The sequence below is a fragment of the Camponotus vicinus genome, unplaced genomic scaffold, assembly GCF_025532165.1.
Source record: "Camponotus vicinus isolate PSW18456_S1 unplaced genomic scaffold, iyCamVici1.0 SCAF_12, whole genome shotgun sequence".
Taxonomy (NCBI): domain Eukaryota; kingdom Metazoa; phylum Arthropoda; class Insecta; order Hymenoptera; family Formicidae; genus Camponotus; species Camponotus vicinus.
In genome coordinates, this window is record NW_028141948.1 from 16,822,249 (window position 1) to 16,840,413 (window position 18,165).

An 18,165-nucleotide genomic window follows, 5' to 3' on the forward strand; every position below is an offset into this window, starting at 1 on the left:
ATTTTTCGACAAGAGGAAATAAATTCGTAGTTAAACTAATTATATCGATATATCTTGCGTTTATAAAGGATTAAATATTCATTTTTTAATACGATTTATTATCGTCTAATTGTATACATGTAGTGCGTATATCTTTGGAGGTCTGTAAGAAAAATACACACTTATTGAGAAATTAATGTCTGGAGAAGTTCTTCGGGCGTTCTGGAAAAGAGGCTGCTAGGATTTTGATACAAATTTTTCGGATTGTGACAGGAATCGTACAATTGTTTATATATAGCTCCAATTACTTCAAACGATCGTTTCTGAGTAATCGTACGATGATTGTTGCTTTGTAACAAACTTATTTGTGGCAGTAGCAAGACATCCGGCATTACCAGGAACGCCTCTAATTTATTCTGCGTAAAGAATTAATATATTAATGTCTGCAAGCAATTATATGTTATTTAAACTGAATCGCACTCACAGTGAACTCTTTCACACTGAGGGCATCCATGCCAGGTATGGATGAGAGTGGTCCCTGCTCACGTCCTTGCAGAATAGTGTAAATCGAACCAAGATTCAAGTGCGCTACCAATGAACTAGCCTGTTCTGATGTAAGCGTGTCGATTTGCGCATCTGATTGTGCCTGAATCATATTATTTGCAATTATAACGTCAATAATAGCCAAAAGTAGATGCATGAAGTACAAGTAGATGCCAAAAGCAAGGAAATAACTTCGATATAATTTCACAATTATATTTAATTCTATCTTTTAGATAAAAACTAACCAATCACCTGTAACCTTTCTAATCTCTGATCCATGTACTCGTACAATGCTAGCGTCGATTGTATCTGATGCATACAATTGAGAAGGTAAACAGCCATATCCACTGTTGGTAATCTAGACGCTGTTTCGTTAACTTCTTGAAGTAATGGGTCAATAATACACGACACAATCTGTCAATCATATGCAAAGTAACATATAATAAATGTTAAAATACAGAAAAAAATATTTTTGCTATACATACTTGTAGCATGTCCTTTTCCCTATCTTCAGCTATACTGGCAACAGACAATATTTCATTTAGAAGCGATAACAATCTAGAAACAGATGGAGCAGGAACTAAATCACTTCCAGGAGGTTCCGCGCGCTCTCCAAGAGCGATTCTCGTTTCTCTTTGCAACCTGCTTAGAAAGCTTTTCTCGCTCAAGGCCAATAAATCTGATAATGTTTGATCTAAAACACTATCGGGTATGATTTGTTCAATAATAGCGTGGTAAAACCTAATTAAAGTCGTGACTGAGTATAATACTGTTGCTGGTGCCTCTGTAGATATAACATACTCTATTCTCGACTTTAAAGGATGACATAATCCTTCAGTGATGTTGCTTAACACTTGTTTTACCTGATCTGACACATCTGCAATAAATGCATTTTAATATTACATGATTACATTTTACAATGTGTTTTATTTAAAGAAAAATCATTTGTTACCTGTTTTATCACAGTTTTTCACTAAGGTAAGAATGTTCTCTTTCTCTACAGGAATTACTTGATGCAACCAAGCGAGCATATCACCGATATATCGCTTAGGATCATTAGCATGCATCTCTATAGGATTAGGTGTTCCACCAAAGCCTTCTCCTAATGTTAATGCATCTATGAAAGATCCCACTAAGGCGGTTCTTTTAGTTGCGCAATATTCATCTAGAATATATCTAAAAATATTCAATATCAATTTTGTTTACATTCAATACATATAATATCTATACTTAAATGTTAATCATCTTACTTAAATAATACTGGTCTATCTTGAAGTTTACTCATAGCTTTAACAAGTAATGGTGCCAAACATTCATTTTCTACATTTTTACAATGAGTTTGTGTCCATCGATATAGTCTTTCAAGAGCTGCTTCTTGCAATAGTGTCATTCTTTGCATTATGTCCAGAGCCAACGTCTGATAACCAGACTGCATAAGCACTCTACATTTGCCATGAATATCCTAGATTGACAATCAAGTTAAAGAAATAATTATTACTATCAAAAATGAATAAATTTAATGCATTACCTGTACTTTATTAACTACAGAAAAAAATTCCTCTGTTATTGGCGACTCTCTAGCTGATCCATGCAAAATGGTCAATTCTGATGGAGTCAATTGGAAATTTTTTATAAAAGCATTCGCAACTTCTTGTTGTATGGACAATATTTGACTAAGAATAAAAACAAACAATACCTTTTATTGATATTGCAACCATTATCGTTAAATGTTATATATCATTCAAATATATAAGTTCTTTTACCTTTCATTCTGGAGCTTTGTTGTTTGTTCTATAAGCTGTGACGTTTGAGCTTTTGTAACTTGCAAACGATTAGTCATAGATTGTACAGCTGTATTCATTGCTAAAACATCTTGATAAACGTCATCCAAAGAAGCCTTCACCTCCTTAAAAGCAGCCAAAAATTCTTCATTTATTGCCAGACTCCTTCTCTCTATTTTGCTACGCAAGTTTCGGCGAGAATTCAATGTGTTTTCAGTGAAAAACGTCGACAGCTCTTTCAAAGCTTCTAACGTGTCCTAAAATATATCACACAAAATATATTACACAAAATTGTGACATTTTTCTTTTTATCACAGTCACTTAACATTTTAAAATCCATTTAACTTTGATTGTTTACAAAATAACATCTATAAATAATTATGATTTATCATAAAGTTTCTACCTTATCGTGTTCTATTCTAGATTCCAATAGTTTATTAACTCGCCGCACTAAAGCGGAATTAATGTTTTTCTCGCTCATCGCGAATTCGGATTTTTAAAGCCTATAAGTCAGTAACGCATAACCTATATACAAATGTCAATGGGAACATGACAGTAATATCAGATGGTACACGTCATCCATATGTACAGTCTCTTTCAAAACTTCATATATATAAATTGACAATTTTTTTACGTTTCTGACAGATAATAAAATAAACAAAAAATTATATTTTGAATGCCATCGACATGAACGAAAAAAAGATCAAAATTTCTTCAACAAACACGCAATAATTACATTTTCTGAGACGCGGTAATCTATTGATATCTATCAGAATGAGGATAATATTTTTCAAGAATCAGAACCAAGATAATAAATAACGAGGCTTGGGCTCTAATAGAATGGATAATTAATCCTTTTTTCTCGTTCTGAAATGTAGAAAATTATTTAGCAAAATTAGGCTAATAAATAATCGATAAAAATTGAGGAGGAAAAATATTCTCGATTCAATAAATCGCTGTAACGCGAAAAGAGAGACAGAGAGAAGACTGAGAGATGTCATGGGCCGCATTCAGCAGACACAACAGTTGGGCAACATTACTAGATTTTCCGATGTAATTCGACGCTGATTGGTCGGACCTGAAAGTAGAAACCAATCATGTTCGATTGCTACTTAGCGGTTGAGTCCGCTGAATGCGGCCATGGTCTGTTTTTAGGTGATCCCTGAAAGCGATACTCCCTCTATGGACATTGAAAACGTGGACATGAACTACAAAGCCAAAGTCCATGAATGTTCTCAGAGGGTAATATATAATGTGCACAATTTCTGGTTTTGTTCCGTGCTATGTGCACGAAATGCCGGTAGCACCAGAGTATAACAATCATTATTTTGAAAATAACATATAAATATGATAAATAATAATTTTTATAAAAATAATTTTTATAAATTACTTACCTATATGTGTATGTATGTGTGCCCATACGTTGTCCAAATGATTTTAAGTATAAGAATAGACTATATGAATATCGGCGTATGTTACCGCCGGCATAGCTCTCAGGTTCATGAGAGTATTGAAACCTCCTCACCTGGCAAATGCCTTCGTTAAGGCGGAGATACAGGGGAGGAAAAATTGAGGAGGAAAAATTTTTTTTTTTTTTTTTTAATAGAGTTTTTAAACAGAGAATATAATACATATAAAAAATATATATTACATAATTATAATATATACAACGTAAATTATAATTAATTTGCAATTACATAAAAAACACATTACAAAATATTAAATTATGTAATATAAAAATAATTACATTACAAATATATATATTACAAAATTTAATGCAGAATATATAAAATACAATGCATTAGAAATATGTATTACAAAATATAATACAAATTTAATATAAACTATAATCTTAAACTTAATACAAAATAAAATTTATTACACGAAAGTGTCCAAAGTATACGTATAATATAAAATTTACTAAAAATTTTTACATAGACCAGACAAGACTGATTAGTGATGATTAATTACGCGATATTTATTATTAATAATCGACATAGAATAATAGAATTTAATTAGTTTTATATAAATAACGTATAAACGTAAATAATCATGATCAAAAGAGTCATTAATAAAATTATTGATTATTTCTTCGATTGTAGAACAAAGTATTTGCATTATTGACGCATTTCGTGCAGATCATGAAAAGAAATATTTAAAACGTGTAAAGATAGAACAAGCTTTGATGTAAATCAAAGATTAAATAACAAAATAAATTGCGATTTAAAATTCGCGAGAAAACGCGACGAATAAATAAATCGACAATAAGCGAATATTCAATTGCGAGATACGCATAATTTTTATAATATAATAACCGAATCAATAGACACGCGTGCGATATAATTATTATCACACAAATGTTGACAGACGAAGATATTTTAGCAAACATTTGTGATCCGTATTGTTCATGAACATAAAATTCACTGTCCGATTTATTTGTGATTAATATATACGCGACTTTATACGAATTTCACGATTGAGAATAAAATACATATCCTATTTCGCACATGATTAGTTGAATAAGAAGAAATGGGCTCTACAAGCTTTAAAATATAATTAAAAATCGCGTTGTGGCCATGTTTAATAGAAAATAACGGAACGAATGATTTTCAAAGTCCCTCTAATAATCGATAAAATAGTGAAGATTAATAAGATTTAAATAATGTAAAGAATGACGATTAAAACAGTCATTAATATAGTCATCGATCGTCTTTTAAATTATAGAAGAAAATATTTGCACTACCAGCATTTTGCACAAACTATTAAAAACAATATTCAAAGAAGTGGAAAGATAAACAAAGCTTTAACGTATAAGTCAACGATTAAGTTATAAGATAAATCGCGATTTAAAATTCCCGAGAAAACGCGACAAATAAATATAATGATCGAAGCTCTCAATAGACACGAGCGCGATATAATTATTATCACGTAAGTACAAAAAATCAAAAATATTTCAACAATCATTTGAGGTCTGTAATGTTTGTGAATATACAATTCACCGACCGATTTACTTGCGAATTTTTATAAGATAAATCGCGATTTAAAATTCGCAATAAAACGCGACGAATAAATAAATCGATAATATTCAAAATATTCAATTGCAGATACGCGAGTGACATACCGGTAATATTCGATAAAAAAAGGAGCGATCTTAAAAATGGAGAACGATTAACATCTTGTTTCTACATCAGATTTCGCAAGATCAATCTGCGAAGAAAAGTTAAGTGATCCATTGAACGTCAGGAATTTCACTGTAGGAGGGAACGAATGCTGGATCTTCCGGACTATTTCCAATAGCAATGATTTCAGTATTTAATCAAAGATAATTATCCCTCGTCATTATTTTCAATTCACGAAATTGATATTCACGTCAGAAAACATGTTCTTCCATTACTAAGAAATATATTTCTTTATTGAAAATTAAATGGATATAACCTTTGTTATTGAAATGTGATTACAAACGATTATATTTATAAATAATAAAATACATGCATTATTGGAGTTTGTGTTAAATGTGCGAAAACATAATTTGGGGTACCGTCGCGCGCGAGACGAATCGAACCCGATAACAGCAAGATTTAAAATATTTCAATTCAAATAGTGTTCAAAATAAAATAAATGAAATAATTTTAAATATATAATTAATTCTAGATTAATTATCTAAATTCTTATTCTTGTAACGTTTAAATTAATAATTTTTTTTCTTTTAATCAATATCTTACTGATATAGGGGTACCCATTCGATTCGTCTCTAAATTTTTAAGTATTCGCACATTTTATGTAACATTCATGTATAATTTCGCGTATATATAATATATTATATTAACAAAAATTATAAAAATATTTTGGATACGTTAATTTGTGCATGTATTTTAAATAATTTTTTCAAATTAATTAATAATTAATAAAATATATTCGTTCGTAATCATTTTTATCATAAAAATTAATAAAAATTAATTAAATTATGAAATTATTTAAAAAATTGAAATTTATACACTACGCTATATCCATATTTAATCTACTATTAAATCTTTCTGGCATTATATAGACAATAATGATACCAATCCTAATAATGAAGAACATTTTTTAACGAAGAAAAGAAAAGATACATTTCTCTCATCTAAATATATATTATTTAAATTAATTCGACGTTAAAGAAGCGTATCGTCGTTGAATAACTAACGAAATCATTGCTTTCGGAAATTGCCAGGAAAACCTGGGATTAGTTCCAATCTTACAATAAAAATTCCCAATTTTTAACAGAGCACCGAACTAGACGTCGCGAATGAATCTCACAAGAACCGGTGAGAAATAATTCTCCATGATGAAAATCGTTTCGACTCCTAGGCGGTACGAGCCACGCAACTTTTATTAACGTTTATTTAACGGAAGGAACAACGATAACTCGTTTATTAAAACGACAATCTCGTCTAAGAATGCGAAAAGAACGCGGAAAAAACACGGTGATTTCGCAACCGTAATTTATCAATTTATTTATGAATATTTTCCGATATAAAATTCGTAAGTACAAATATAAGTGAAAAAACAAATTAATATATTCATAATAATTAACTCGTGATTCTATAATATCGAAAGTGATCGTTAAATTTTGTGAAGCTAATATTTAATCGTTGACTTATCACATCGAATCTTCACACTCTTATTCGATAATTCTGTATATTTAATTAGCAATATTTAGGAATATTATCTGACGAGAGGGACAGCGATAAAAATCTTTTGTTAAAACGATAATTTTGTATAAGAACTTGTATTAAAAATTTTATATTTGATCGCGCGATGTATATACTTAATATGTATACCTATACATTAGACGGCACTCCCGGTTTCGGTACGAGCGAAAATCCCACTTCACTTACGAGAATCAACTTCGAGTCAACCGGTCGGGATTGCAACGATACAACGAGCAAGGACTAAGCCCAAACCGGAAAGAAGACGAAACGATTGACGGAAATAGAGGAAAATGAAGTTCACCAACTCTTTTTCGCGCATAATTATCCTATCTCGTATCGAACCTGGACCCGCTAAGCACGATTTCAGGTGCTCCGCCCGGACATATTATGCCTCCCGCGGTTGCTATATGCTACACCAGGCTAGTAGACGGCAAAAGAAGAGGATACCCACATTTTTTAAATGCTTACATACAGCAATTTAGAAAATGGGGAGGCAACCCCTTTTACCGAGCGAAAATCGTGCCTAGGGGAATCCACTCGACTCCTCGACAGGGTTAACACACGCAGTGCGTGTGGCTGTAGACGAGCAAAGAGAAGGGACCCATTGACGACCATTCCGAGCAATCGATCGAGTTCTAACTAATTCGGGCCGAATCACTTGACGAAGCACGAAGCAAGAGTGTACGTTGCATAGCAACGTGTGCAAACTCGAAACATCCCAGTTAGTTGGCATCGGAAGTAGAGACTCGTGACAATAAATGAAATTGGGATTTTATATGAAAAGTCCAAAAGTTCCGCGAAAACGCGACGACGCGAGAATACTACAACGCGAAAACGCGGTAACGAAGCGCTTGCCGTCCGCGGCACGTTGACGGTACCGACGACGCGAAAGGGTACTTAGCTTCCCATTCAGGCACCTTAAGATTTATCATAAATAGAAAAATTTAAGATAAACCTTAAGGCACCATCCAAGTACTAAGCCCTCCCACCGCGACAAGGTGTACCCCATGGGAGGGTTATATTATATATAATTTTATATATAATATAATACATAATTTGAAATTTATTTTGTAATATAGTACATAAATTTAAATTCGCAAATATGAATGATAAATAAAAATATAAAGAATAAGAGAACATCTATTATACAAAGCAATGTTTAAAATAATTGATTTTAAACCTAATTATTGCGCGCAATTAATTTTTACATTTTTACTTTTAAATAGATATATTTTAATATTATAAACTGCGTAATTACAAAATAATTTATATTTCTTAGAAATAAACTTTTAAAAATATGATAAATAAAAAAATTTCTATTTTTTTATATATGAAATATTTAAATAAATATATTAATTTGAAATGTTTTATAAAACATAAAAGTATCTGAAAATATTAATTAATAAAAAATTTTATAAATGTTTTAATTATTTTAAACTAAAATGGAATATTTTTTATAAGTTTATGTATTATATATGTTATACAATTTAAAATCACTTTTAAATCACAATCAGAGAAATAAAACGAAACGAGAAATATGTATATTTTGAATATATATATTATTGATAAATAATTTATATATTGTTGCGTCCGCGGAACGCGGTATATATCGAACGCGATATATATCGAACGCGCGCGAAACAATCGGCAAAATACTTAGCATACGATGACGCTCGTACACTCGTAAATAATAACGCGATTTAAGGTGCACAAGAATTTTAATAAATCGCGAGTAACATACAAGAATTCAGAATAATCGTAAAACGGATCACAAATAGACGCGCGTCCGCACAACTTGACAGCTGGGCTTAGACTCTCTGACAGTCGTTGTTTATAACAATATCTTGACAACGCGCGCGAAAACGATCTTCTTCGAAAGAATTCAACGGGTGACGAATACATTCAGCGGGACGCGGGGACGCAACAATATAATAAATAATGAATGTGATAAATAATTTATGTTAATGACTTACATCATATCTTATTGATCCATCCACTTCCAAAACCTCCTTTTTTCTTTTGCTTCCTTCGCTCTTTTCTCGTGGCACTTTAATCCTCGTTGCACTTACACTTATTCACGAAAAGTTCCTCGTTGCACTTGCAATTGTGTTTAGAGAAAGAATTTGATAATATATGAAACGTCTCACATCACTACTTCACTGCTCAAGAGCCACTGAGCGAATGATCGTAAGTCAAGAACATTACCGCGGTACTGTTTATATCGCCAGGGTCGACTATGTATAGAAAGAATTTAATAATATATGAAACGTCACTACTTTATTGCTCAAGGTATTGTGCGAATGATAATAAAGCCGTGTAACGTATTAACAATAGCGCGATACTGTTTATCAAAGTCGAACACGGTGTTATTGATAATTCTCTCGTGCCGAAATATTCTCTGTAATATAAACTATTCGCGCGCGGAATATTAAATTATAAAAGTATTTTAATTTGTTGATTTAAATTGATTATTTTTTAGCAATTTATCATGGAGCCTTTCGTTATGCTATTTATTTGCATCTATAATTCGATTGTTTTACTTTGTATTTTCTCATAATTCAAATTATTTTTAGATTTTCAAGTAGAACGATAAAGTAACACGGATGAAATATATTTGTGACTCTAGGTATTGAAATAATAATTATTGTCCGTAAAGATCGCAACGATCGAAGCAATTATTTAACATTGGATTCCTATCATTTAATCGATTCTCGATAAATTGTGCATTGTTTAATTAACAAGGATTGTTAAAGTTTAAGGTATTGGTCGAAATATAATTAATTCTAATATTGTTAATGAAATATAATAAGCAATGATCGAAAGTTCATAACATAATTAAGTCTTTTATCCCTTTTTATGTATATTTTGTTTCAATTTTTAATCACGGTAATGAATGATTGCGATTCGATAAAGATTTATAGTTGCGATACAGTTTCATGTCGTGAATTAATTTTTAATTAATTAATTTATATTAATATTTAAAGCAAATTATGTTTCGATACTAATCGTAATCGTGTTTAGTAAAAAAATTACAATACAATACGAAACGTTTCTCACCACTACCTTATTACTCGAGAGTCAAAGACAAAGCCGAAACATAGCGCGCTACTGTTTATATTTTATATTGCCAAAGTCGAACACCGTGTTATCAATAATTCGTTGCCAAAATATTTTATATATTATAAAATGTACATTAACGCGGAATATTAAATTAATGAAGTATTTTAATTTATTGATTAAAATTGATTATTTATTAAACAATTTATCCTTTCATTATGCTAATTATTTGCATCTATAATTCGATTGATTTACTTCGTGTTCTCTCACAATCCAAATTACATTTAGATTGTCAAGTAGAACGATAAAGTAACACGGATGAAATATATTTGTGACTCTAAATATTATAATAATTATTATTGTCCGTAAAAATCGCAACGATCGAAGTAATTATTTAATATTTTGGATTTCTATCATTTAATCGATTTTCGATTAAATTGTATATTGTTTAATAACAAGGATTGAGAAAATTTAAAGCATTGGTCGAAATATAGTTAATTTTAATATTAAAGCTTTAACATAGCGCGCTACTGTTTATTTTTTGTATTGCCAAAGTCGAACATCGTGTTATCGATAATTCGTTGCCGAAATATTTTATATATTATAAAATATATGCTAACGCGGAATATTAAATTATAGAAGTATTTTCATTAATTAATTAAAATTGATTATTTATTAAATAACTTATCACGGAATCTTTTGTTATGCTATTTATTTGAATTTATTCGATTATTTTATTTTCAAAGTCAAATTCTATAATATTTAGTTTTGCATTTTAGAAGACTGACTTAGAGCGAGCTAAATAAATAAATAAATAAAAAATAAATAAATGATGTTGAGAAGAAAAAGAACACACATAAATAAATAAATAAATAAATAATAGCGTGGAAAGAGAGAACATACTAATATTTTTATATAATAAATTATTATTAATTAAATTATTTATATTTTTATTTATTATTTATATTATCAGAGAGACATATATGTTACCCTCTGAGAACATTCGTGGTCTTTGGCTTTGTAGTTCATGTTCACGTTTTAAATGTCCACAGAGGGAGTATCGCTTCCAGGGATCACCTAAAAGCGGGCCATGACATCTCTCAGTCTTCTCTCTGAGAGAGAGAGCGAGAAAGAAGGAGGGAGAACGAACGCGTAGAAGTAGAATACGCCGAGATACTATGCAGTAATTCGATGCATTTAGTTGCATTTAGTTGTCGCGTGAGTGAGTGTGATTGTTTTTTCTTCGATGAATTAGGATAAATATGCGCTGGCTAATACGTCTGTGTATCCTCGCGATTTTGCTGATGCACAGCATAGATGCGAACAGCGAGGAGTTGGAGGAAGTGCCATTAACCAAATTCGGCGCAAAGACTGGGCCGACGTTAAGATTCTTTTACTGGTAAGATTAACGATCGAGCTTGTTGATTTTTATTTGGTAAACACGGCAACCGCAACTAGAGACATTCGCCTTATAAGATAATGGCTGTGTTATAACGATCGTTAACATGGGCTTAACAAGATACTTGTTGAACTTAATGTCACTTTAAAGTGATCGTTGCTACATTATTGTTTGGAAATTTGATTATTTTTAAATAAAATTAATGTTTTCTTATTACAGCTACTCATGCGGCTATAGAAAAGCCTTTGAACAATATGTGAATATTCTTAAGCAAAAATATCCGGAACTTCACATCGAAGGAGAGAACTTTACTCCACCAGGTTACAAAATGTTATTTGCGAAAATACTGGTAATTAAATTCATTGCTTTCATATTGACACTATGTTGATTTATATATTTTATTTCCATATAAATTTTTATGTTTAGGGAACATTGAAAATATTGGTAATTGTTCTAATTGTAAGTGGAGTGGACTTTGGATTGCCCCTAACATCAGTATGGCAATGGTGTATAAGCAATCGTTTTTATTCTTCTGTATTGATTTTCTTGCTTTGTAATGCAATAGAAGGTCAATTGATATCATCAGGAGCATTTGAAATACATTTTAATGGTACGCATAAATTATACTTGTTGTTTGTACAATTTGTAAGTTAAATATTTGGTCTGATTGCATTTGTTATGTTTTAGATGTTCCTGTTTGGTCAAAACTTGAAACGGGCAGAATACCTCAACCACTTGAATTGTTTCAAATTATTGATTTCCACTTAGGCATGCAGTTTTCAGATATGGACGTTGGAAAGATCAAATTTCAAACATAAAACCTAATTTTATTTTATATTTGAAAATTAATGTAATTATATACCAAGCCACACAGGAAGTTTGCTAATGGTGTAATGTGATGAAAATATGTACAATATATTTGCTAAGTAAGTAAACTCTTTAATGTACATTTCTTATCATAGATTACATAATTCCAATAAGAATATGAACGATATAAATGTAATTGAAATAAAACTGTTACCAAAATTTCTTATTATTACAGGATTTTGATTAAAATATTTCATATTTGTACGAATTTCCACAACAAAATATAATACATTACCTTATAATAGTATCTTTTCAATATTATTTGTTTCCTATGTTTATGATCAAGATTTCAAAAATAGATTTCAATCAAAATATCATTTAATCACTCTGCTAACTTCATTAAAATCAGTTGGATGATCACTGATTAAGGGACGTGCTTCATATGTACAAATAGTCACGCCATGTTTATGAGTTGGAGTCCATTCTCCTTTGAGACCAATATAATAAATTTTAATTTGTTCCATATTTTGATCACCAACAAAGTGAAGACTTAAATGCTGTACCGATGAAAATTTTACCGTTCTGTAACAAAATTTACAATGCCTAAATCTTGTATATAATTTTAATATCTTGTATAAGCATTTTGTCTGTAATTATAGGTACGAAAATTTTATAAATCTTACAAATATAAATAAAATGAGCACATATATACCTCACAGGATATTCATGGACTCCATATAAATCTGTGATTAACTCAAATTCTTGTTCCGGGCTAGTATTTACATCATCGAATACCATGTGTGGTCGATTTTTGTACCTATTGATATACATAAATTTAGTAAAATATTTTTCATCCTTTATTTTTTGAATATTGATTTTTTTTTGTTAACTTATACTCACAGTTTTACTGTTTTGGGTGAATAATCCTCATCTCCGATTATAATAAGTCCCTTTAATTTTACATCTCCTGTGAAACTGCAAAAAAATCAACATGCTATGTATAAATATGAAACAATCTCTTTAATATAAATATCTGAGTACTTACGGTATATTGAACAAGAGTTCAGCATCTATGTCACTTTGGACATACTAAAATAAAATTAAAAAAAAAAATAAACTTAAAAAGTGTAAAGCAAGAAACAATTTTTCATTTTTTATTAAGATATATTTGAGATTTATAGAAAGATATTTTTTTAATTTTTATTTTTATTAAGAATACCTCTGATTTATCTAATCTATTTTCCCATGTTTTGAAGACTTTTGCACCACTACCTTCCTCATCTTCATTTAAACATTGTACTCTATCTTTATCTATTTTTTCATATAAATTATAATTGACACCTAATTCTGTTGTATCATGTGTACTGCCACAATTACAATGATGTTCCATTGTCTGCAGATCCTATCAAGAATAAAAGAATAGGACCATAATAAACAAACTTTTTTTCCCAACTTATATATACTAAAATGAAAACTTGATTAAAATAAAAAATAAATATATATATATAAAATATCATAGATTTTATCTTATATAAATATACTGTTCTTTCTTTCTCTCCCCGTCTTATTCGTAAATATATATATTGTATAATTTTTATTGTCATAAATTCTTTGCACATGCGAATTGAAAGATACTATTTATTTTTCAGAAAGAATAAATTACAGATAAATAATTTTTGCTCGTATCTCTTTCAATATGTATTAAATATGTTTAAAATATTTTGTTGCCGGCTACGAAGATGACTAGCAATCTTTGTACTTGTCACGTACCTTTATTTGAGGAATATGTATGTTACTATGCGGCTGCGATAGGTTAAGTTACACATAACTATATCGTTTCAACAATAAAATAATTGCAACAAAGCAATATTTTACATATGAAAGATAGAACCTTCCTTTTCAGTTGAGGCCGTTGAAACACACACAGGCAAGGAAACGTGAAAGCTGTGTCCTGAAGAATTATTTACATACATTGAAGCTCCCTCTCCTTTTCAATATATAGTATATCTAATCGGTCGGTAAACAACATTTCTTTTGTCATAATAAGAAATCGATATGTGTGTGAATGTGTGTATACGTTTCAAATTATGTTGCAATACAATTATAATTACTTTTTTATTCAAGTGAAGATTGTATAATTTGTGAAATTTTAAAAATTGTATTTTTAAATTTTATCTTTAATAAATTTTTCAGTTCTTTTGTCTTCTCAGTAGAGAATATATATAAAATAAATAATATAAATGGCTGTAAATAATGGCTACTTATAAAAAATTTGGCATCAATCATTTAAAATCATTAAGTATAATAAATTAAAAGTATTTAAGCAATTTCTCTGTTCAAAAAGTTGATATAAAGTTTTAAAACAAGAGATTGTGGAATGATAGGTGGAATGAAAGGTATATAGAAATAAGATTGTGGAATGATAGGTATATAGAAATAGTAAATAGAAATATTGAAAAACAAGTGATATTCATTTATAAATTCTATAGCATATGTACATTTGTTACTTGCATACAGTGAATGAAATATATATAGAGTGCAACGTAACATATAAATAAAACAATCTTTGTATGATTTATGTGTGGAATGATTGCATTGTCTTTTTTCTATTTATGTTTGTCGACAGCCTCATCGATAATTTTATTAAGTTTTTGATTTTGCCAATCAAGAGCAACATTATCGAGATGGTTGTCGAAATCGATCAGATTCCTGTACTCTTCCGCTTTTAGTAATGAATACATCGCATCTGTGTGTGCAACACCTCCTTCATAAATTATACTGTAACAGAATAAATATATTTTATTGCCTAAGTAAAATGGATGACCTTTTGAGAATTAAACATGTGATATTATAATTCTATAATTAAATATAAAATTATAATTTCAAAATGATATTAAAAATATATAATTACTTTGCTTTATCCTTTAGCTTCCATTTTCCATCTGTGGACTGTGAAATTCTCAATGGACTAGATCCCATACCTAAAGTTACTTCTCGATTATCCACCTGGTAAAAAGTAATAAGATTTATAGAAATAGATATAAAATATATGTTGATGTAATAATTATAGCAAACTTACCACTACAAGTAGCGCGCTATTAAAGTTATCTGCAATTTTATCTGCTATTCTGTGAGCTGGTCTGTCTGTACTGCATAAAAAACACAAAAATGAATCAATAAAATAAATCAATGCAATGTATAGGCTCAAGGAAATAAGATACCTTAAATCATTTATATTCTCATTGGCTAGGTAGTAACCTGCCAGGATAAGGCCTTTGCTAATTGCTAACTGGTCCACCTGTAACATTAAACAGCATTAAACAAGATTACTATTATTCTAACATTTCGAATGAAAAGACCTCAAATTAAAAAAATAAAATAAAATGCATAAAATCACTCGTTATGACACCTCATCGTTGCGATATAGGTTAGGACATTGACACGTCACGTCACATATCGATTATTGCATGCATTAAGGTATACGCTTCAGGCAACATACTAGGCTGTAGAATTTTGCGAAACGCTTGATCACGATAATACGATCACGAAATTTATCAAATATTTACCAAAGTAAGGGCTATTTCCGCCATTGGGGAAACATGTAGGCATATGTGGAATAATGGTATCGCATCCTCGATGTACAGATCCGCCCTGCCGTCCTTGTTTTTTTGTTTGCCGAGCAGCAAGCCATTAATCGCGCAATGCGGATACTTGGTTGCGTGTAGAATAATTTTACAGTACGCGCGAGGCGAGAAGAAAACATTCGTCATTGTCAAATGTAAACGTCACTGTAAACGCGAGCGGACGCGAGGAGACAGCAGTGTGAGCCAGTATTGCCAACATTGCGATTGTCAGGCTGGCGAACATGAGAGACTCCTCTTCCCTATAGCAGATTCGTAGCTGCACTAGCTGCAGTTTCAAGTGTTTCAAAGTGTTTGATCAATGAAAAAAAATTCTTGCTCTTTTATCTCGATCAAACGCTTTTAAATACTTGTTGATCAAATATAGCCATTAATTTTGTTCGTCTTGCTCGCATCTTTAGAAATTTCTGTACTTGAAATGAGACAGCTGTATATTTTCGGAAATTTGTTGGAGAATTAAAGCAGAGATTCTAATAAATGTAAACGATTATTGCGCAAGCAAAACAGACGAATCTAGTGCAAGAAGAGAAGTTTAGATTGTTGTAAATATTTTCACACATGAATAGCTTTGAAAAATTTCTTTCAGGGGAAAAGAATAAATATGATTTATTACATGTTTAACTTATTACAAATTATTTGAAAAACGCTTTAAATCATCTTTCCCTTCGCAAATTTAGAAATTAGAATTCAATATCTTGTTTCAATAAAAAATTTATACTCTTCTCTCCGTTCTTCCAAGAATGACCTTATTTACATTCTTGATAAGCGCGATAAGCAGTTTTGAGAGAAGTTACGAGGACGATCATCGTCGATCATCGCCACAAGACGCAGCAACAGCGGACGCCTCCTCATTTATTGTGATTTTAATAAGCCTTATGCAAATTACAAATGAAATTGTCAGAGGCAGGCTCGCGGTCCATTCTTCGCCGCTGATGGGGACAATTAGAGAAGCTTTGTCCGGCGACCGCGCGTTGTCCGGCTGGCCGGCAACTTGAGTTCTCCAATGAGATGGGATAGAGAGACAGAGAGAGAGAGAGAGAGAGGAGAGGACCACCCGCCAACCCCTGATGTTTGTATCCGCTCCTCGGAACGTTCACTTCCGACTCTCGGAATCGCGCGCCGCCGTGCTTCATTGTGCTCGCTTCCTGGCTCTGCCGCCTCCCCGCGATACACTTGAATCGTCGATACAATTAACATTTTGCTGGCTGCGTAGCTGTTGTTTTCATCGTGAGAAGACGTGGTCACAAGTCATCGATTAATCGAAAAAATAAGAAGATAGAATAGTAATAATTGGAGAACCTTGCGCCTCCTTCAATTATAATTATCCCCCAACAATTTGCAATTTTCTTCATGAGAGATACATTCTCAGACATATGGTTTGATTCGTATCGCAGGGACTATCAGAGCTCAATTTAAAGATACTCGCGGATAAAGGAAACGAGATGCTCGTTCTTAGCCACGAAGATTCGTTACGCGACGGTTGACTTGATTCCACAAGATCCTTCTTCAGGACGTCAGAACTGCGGCATGGAATTGTTCTGTCGCAACCTGAAGAGAAAGAGAGAGAGAGAGGGAGGAAAGAGGGAGGAAACGGCGTCTTCGGAAACGCCGGGGCCCAGGGCCGAGAATGCGCCAATAAAGAGGGGGATAGGAAAGAACGGGGGATGGGGGTGAAGGTTGGAAATCGAACGGAATCACGGAGGCTGGAGGTCGGCGGTTCGGGGGCGGAGAGAGATAAGTTTTTACGGTAGGGTTACTAACTTACGGACTCGGCATTGTCGAGTTCCCGCCGACGCGAGGACAATGCGCCTTCGGAACACAATGCTTCACTCTGGAAATCTGAAGGCAGTCTTGACTACCAACCTGCAACCACCCATGCCGCCTCCCCATGTGCTTTCCTCGATCCCCTCTCCTCGCCCCATCCCCTTTCTTCCCCCCTTTTCCGATCTGCGTCTACCAATACTCGCTCCTTCGACACATACCACCCTCAATTGCCGACCGCTTCTGGTCCCTGTCGTTACTTTCTCATTCTTTTGCCCTTATCCTTCCTCCCGCCCCCTTTCTAAATTCCTTCTCCCAGTCACAGTTTCCTCTGTCTTCTTGTCGCGAATGATAATCTTCAAGTTCACATTCATTAATTTGCAAGCTTGATGCAGAGGATGCTTGATGCAGAGATGTTTTTCGAGTTCGAAGGAGAAATTTTTAAAAATTATGAAAATTATGTCACATTTTTCTTCTCAAACGCGATCTTTTTAGCAGCACGTTTA

The 18,165-nt window shown here is 31.9% G+C and overlaps 4 protein-coding genes across 7 annotated transcripts; 1 reads left to right on the plus strand and 3 right to left on the minus strand.

Moving 5' to 3' along the window:
* Positions 1-77: 77 nt before the first annotated feature.
* Positions 78-3,269, minus strand: Cog6 (conserved oligomeric Golgi complex subunit 6). 3 transcript variants are annotated; one of them, XM_083085435.1, is made up of 10 exons: positions 3,040-3,269; positions 2,707-2,806; positions 2,286-2,560; positions 2,051-2,195; positions 1,773-1,984; positions 1,475-1,698; positions 1,008-1,399; positions 775-936; positions 464-625; positions 78-395 (listed from the first exon to the last, which is right to left on the minus strand). In XM_083085435.1, exons 2-10 carry the CDS (start codon positions 2,782-2,784, stop codon positions 162-164), a joined length of 1,884 nt encoding a protein of 627 aa, XP_082941561.1. In that variant the 5' UTR covers positions 2,785-2,806; positions 3,040-3,269; the 3' UTR covers positions 78-161. The 3 variants fall into 3 exon arrangements, 2 of the variants coding, with proteins under 2 accessions (XP_082941561.1, XP_082941560.1); XM_083085434.1 differs by lacking the exon at positions 3,040-3,269 and having other exon boundaries at positions 2,707-3,007; XR_014436175.1 differs by lacking the exon at positions 3,040-3,269 and having other exon boundaries at positions 254-395; positions 768-936; positions 2,707-2,941.
* Positions 3,270-11,166: 7,897 nt separating this feature from the next.
* On the plus strand, positions 11,167-12,559 carry Selt (selenoprotein T). Of its 2 annotated transcripts, XR_014436036.1 has the most exons (5): positions 11,167-11,450; positions 11,670-11,799; positions 11,877-12,060; positions 12,138-12,376; positions 12,493-12,559. XR_014436036.1 is itself a non-coding variant. In XM_083084472.1 (4 exons), exons 1-4 carry the CDS (start codon positions 11,314-11,316, stop codon positions 12,266-12,268), a joined length of 582 nt encoding a protein of 193 aa, XP_082940598.1. In that variant the 5' UTR covers positions 11,167-11,313; the 3' UTR covers positions 12,269-12,559. The 2 variants fall into 2 exon arrangements, 1 of the variants encoding a protein (XP_082940598.1); XM_083084472.1 differs by having other exon boundaries at positions 12,138-12,559.
* On the minus strand, positions 12,369-14,269 carry LOC145962947 (PITH domain-containing protein CG6153). Its single transcript, XM_083084471.1, has 6 exons — positions 14,028-14,269; positions 13,477-13,659; positions 13,303-13,346; positions 13,158-13,232; positions 12,970-13,074; positions 12,369-12,839 (listed from the first exon to the last, which is right to left on the minus strand). Exons 2-6 carry the CDS (start codon positions 13,645-13,647, stop codon positions 12,632-12,634), a joined length of 603 nt encoding a protein of 200 aa, XP_082940597.1. The 5' UTR covers positions 13,648-13,659; positions 14,028-14,269; the 3' UTR covers positions 12,369-12,631.
* A 438-nt stretch (positions 14,270-14,707) lies between these two features.
* On the minus strand, positions 14,708-16,091 carry Emc8-9 (ER membrane protein complex subunit 8/9). Its single transcript, XM_083084470.1, has 5 exons — positions 15,824-16,091; positions 15,479-15,555; positions 15,337-15,406; positions 15,169-15,263; positions 14,708-15,035 (listed from the first exon to the last, which is right to left on the minus strand). Exons 1-5 carry the CDS (start codon positions 16,025-16,027, stop codon positions 14,864-14,866), a joined length of 618 nt encoding a protein of 205 aa, XP_082940596.1. The 5' UTR covers positions 16,028-16,091; the 3' UTR covers positions 14,708-14,863.
* Positions 16,092-18,165: the final 2,074 nt, after the last annotated feature.

Excerpts from the sequence above, each read along its gene's own strand:
- Selt (XM_083084472.1), top strand. The coding sequence starts at position 11,314 with ATGCGCTGGCTAATACGTCTGTGTATCCTCGCGATTTTGCTGATGCAC. Across the intron at positions 11,451-11,669 it reads ACGTTAAGATTCTTTTACTG|CTACTCATGCGGCTATAGAA; the intron begins GTAAGATTAACG and ends TTCTTATTACAG. Across the intron at positions 12,061-12,137 it reads ATTTGAAATACATTTTAATG|ATGTTCCTGTTTGGTCAAAA; the intron begins GTACGCATAAAT and ends GTTATGTTTTAG.
- Cog6 (XM_083085435.1), bottom strand. The coding sequence starts at position 2,784 with ATGAGCGAGAAAAACATTAATTCCGCTTTAGTGCGGCGAGTTAATAAA. Across the intron at positions 1,699-1,772 it reads GATAGACCAGTATTATTTAA|ATATATTCTAGATGAATATT; the intron begins GTAAGATGATTA and ends GAATATTTTTAG. Across the intron at positions 626-774 it reads AGAGATTAGAAAGGTTACAG|GCACAATCAGATGCGCAAAT; the intron begins GTGATTGGTTAG and ends AATATGATTCAG.
- Emc8-9 (XM_083084470.1), bottom strand. The coding sequence starts at position 16,027 with ATGACGAATGTTTTCTTCTCGCCTCGCGCGTACTGTAAAATTATTCTA. Across the intron at positions 15,407-15,478 it reads GAGAATATAAATGATTTAAG|TACAGACAGACCAGCTCACA; the intron begins GTATCTTATTTC and ends TTTTTTATGCAG. Across the intron at positions 15,264-15,336 it reads ATAGCGCGCTACTTGTAGTG|GTGGATAATCGAGAAGTAAC; the intron begins GTAAGTTTGCTA and ends ACTTTTTACCAG.
- LOC145962947 (XM_083084471.1), bottom strand. The coding sequence starts at position 13,647 with ATGGAACATCATTGTAATTGTGGCAGTACACATGATACAACAGAATTA. Across the intron at positions 13,233-13,302 it reads GAACTCTTGTTCAATATACC|TTTCACAGGAGATGTAAAAT; the intron begins GTAAGTACTCAG and ends ATTTTTTTGCAG. Across the intron at positions 13,075-13,157 it reads TCACCCAAAACAGTAAAACT|GTACAAAAATCGACCACACA; the intron begins GTGAGTATAAGT and ends GTATATCAATAG.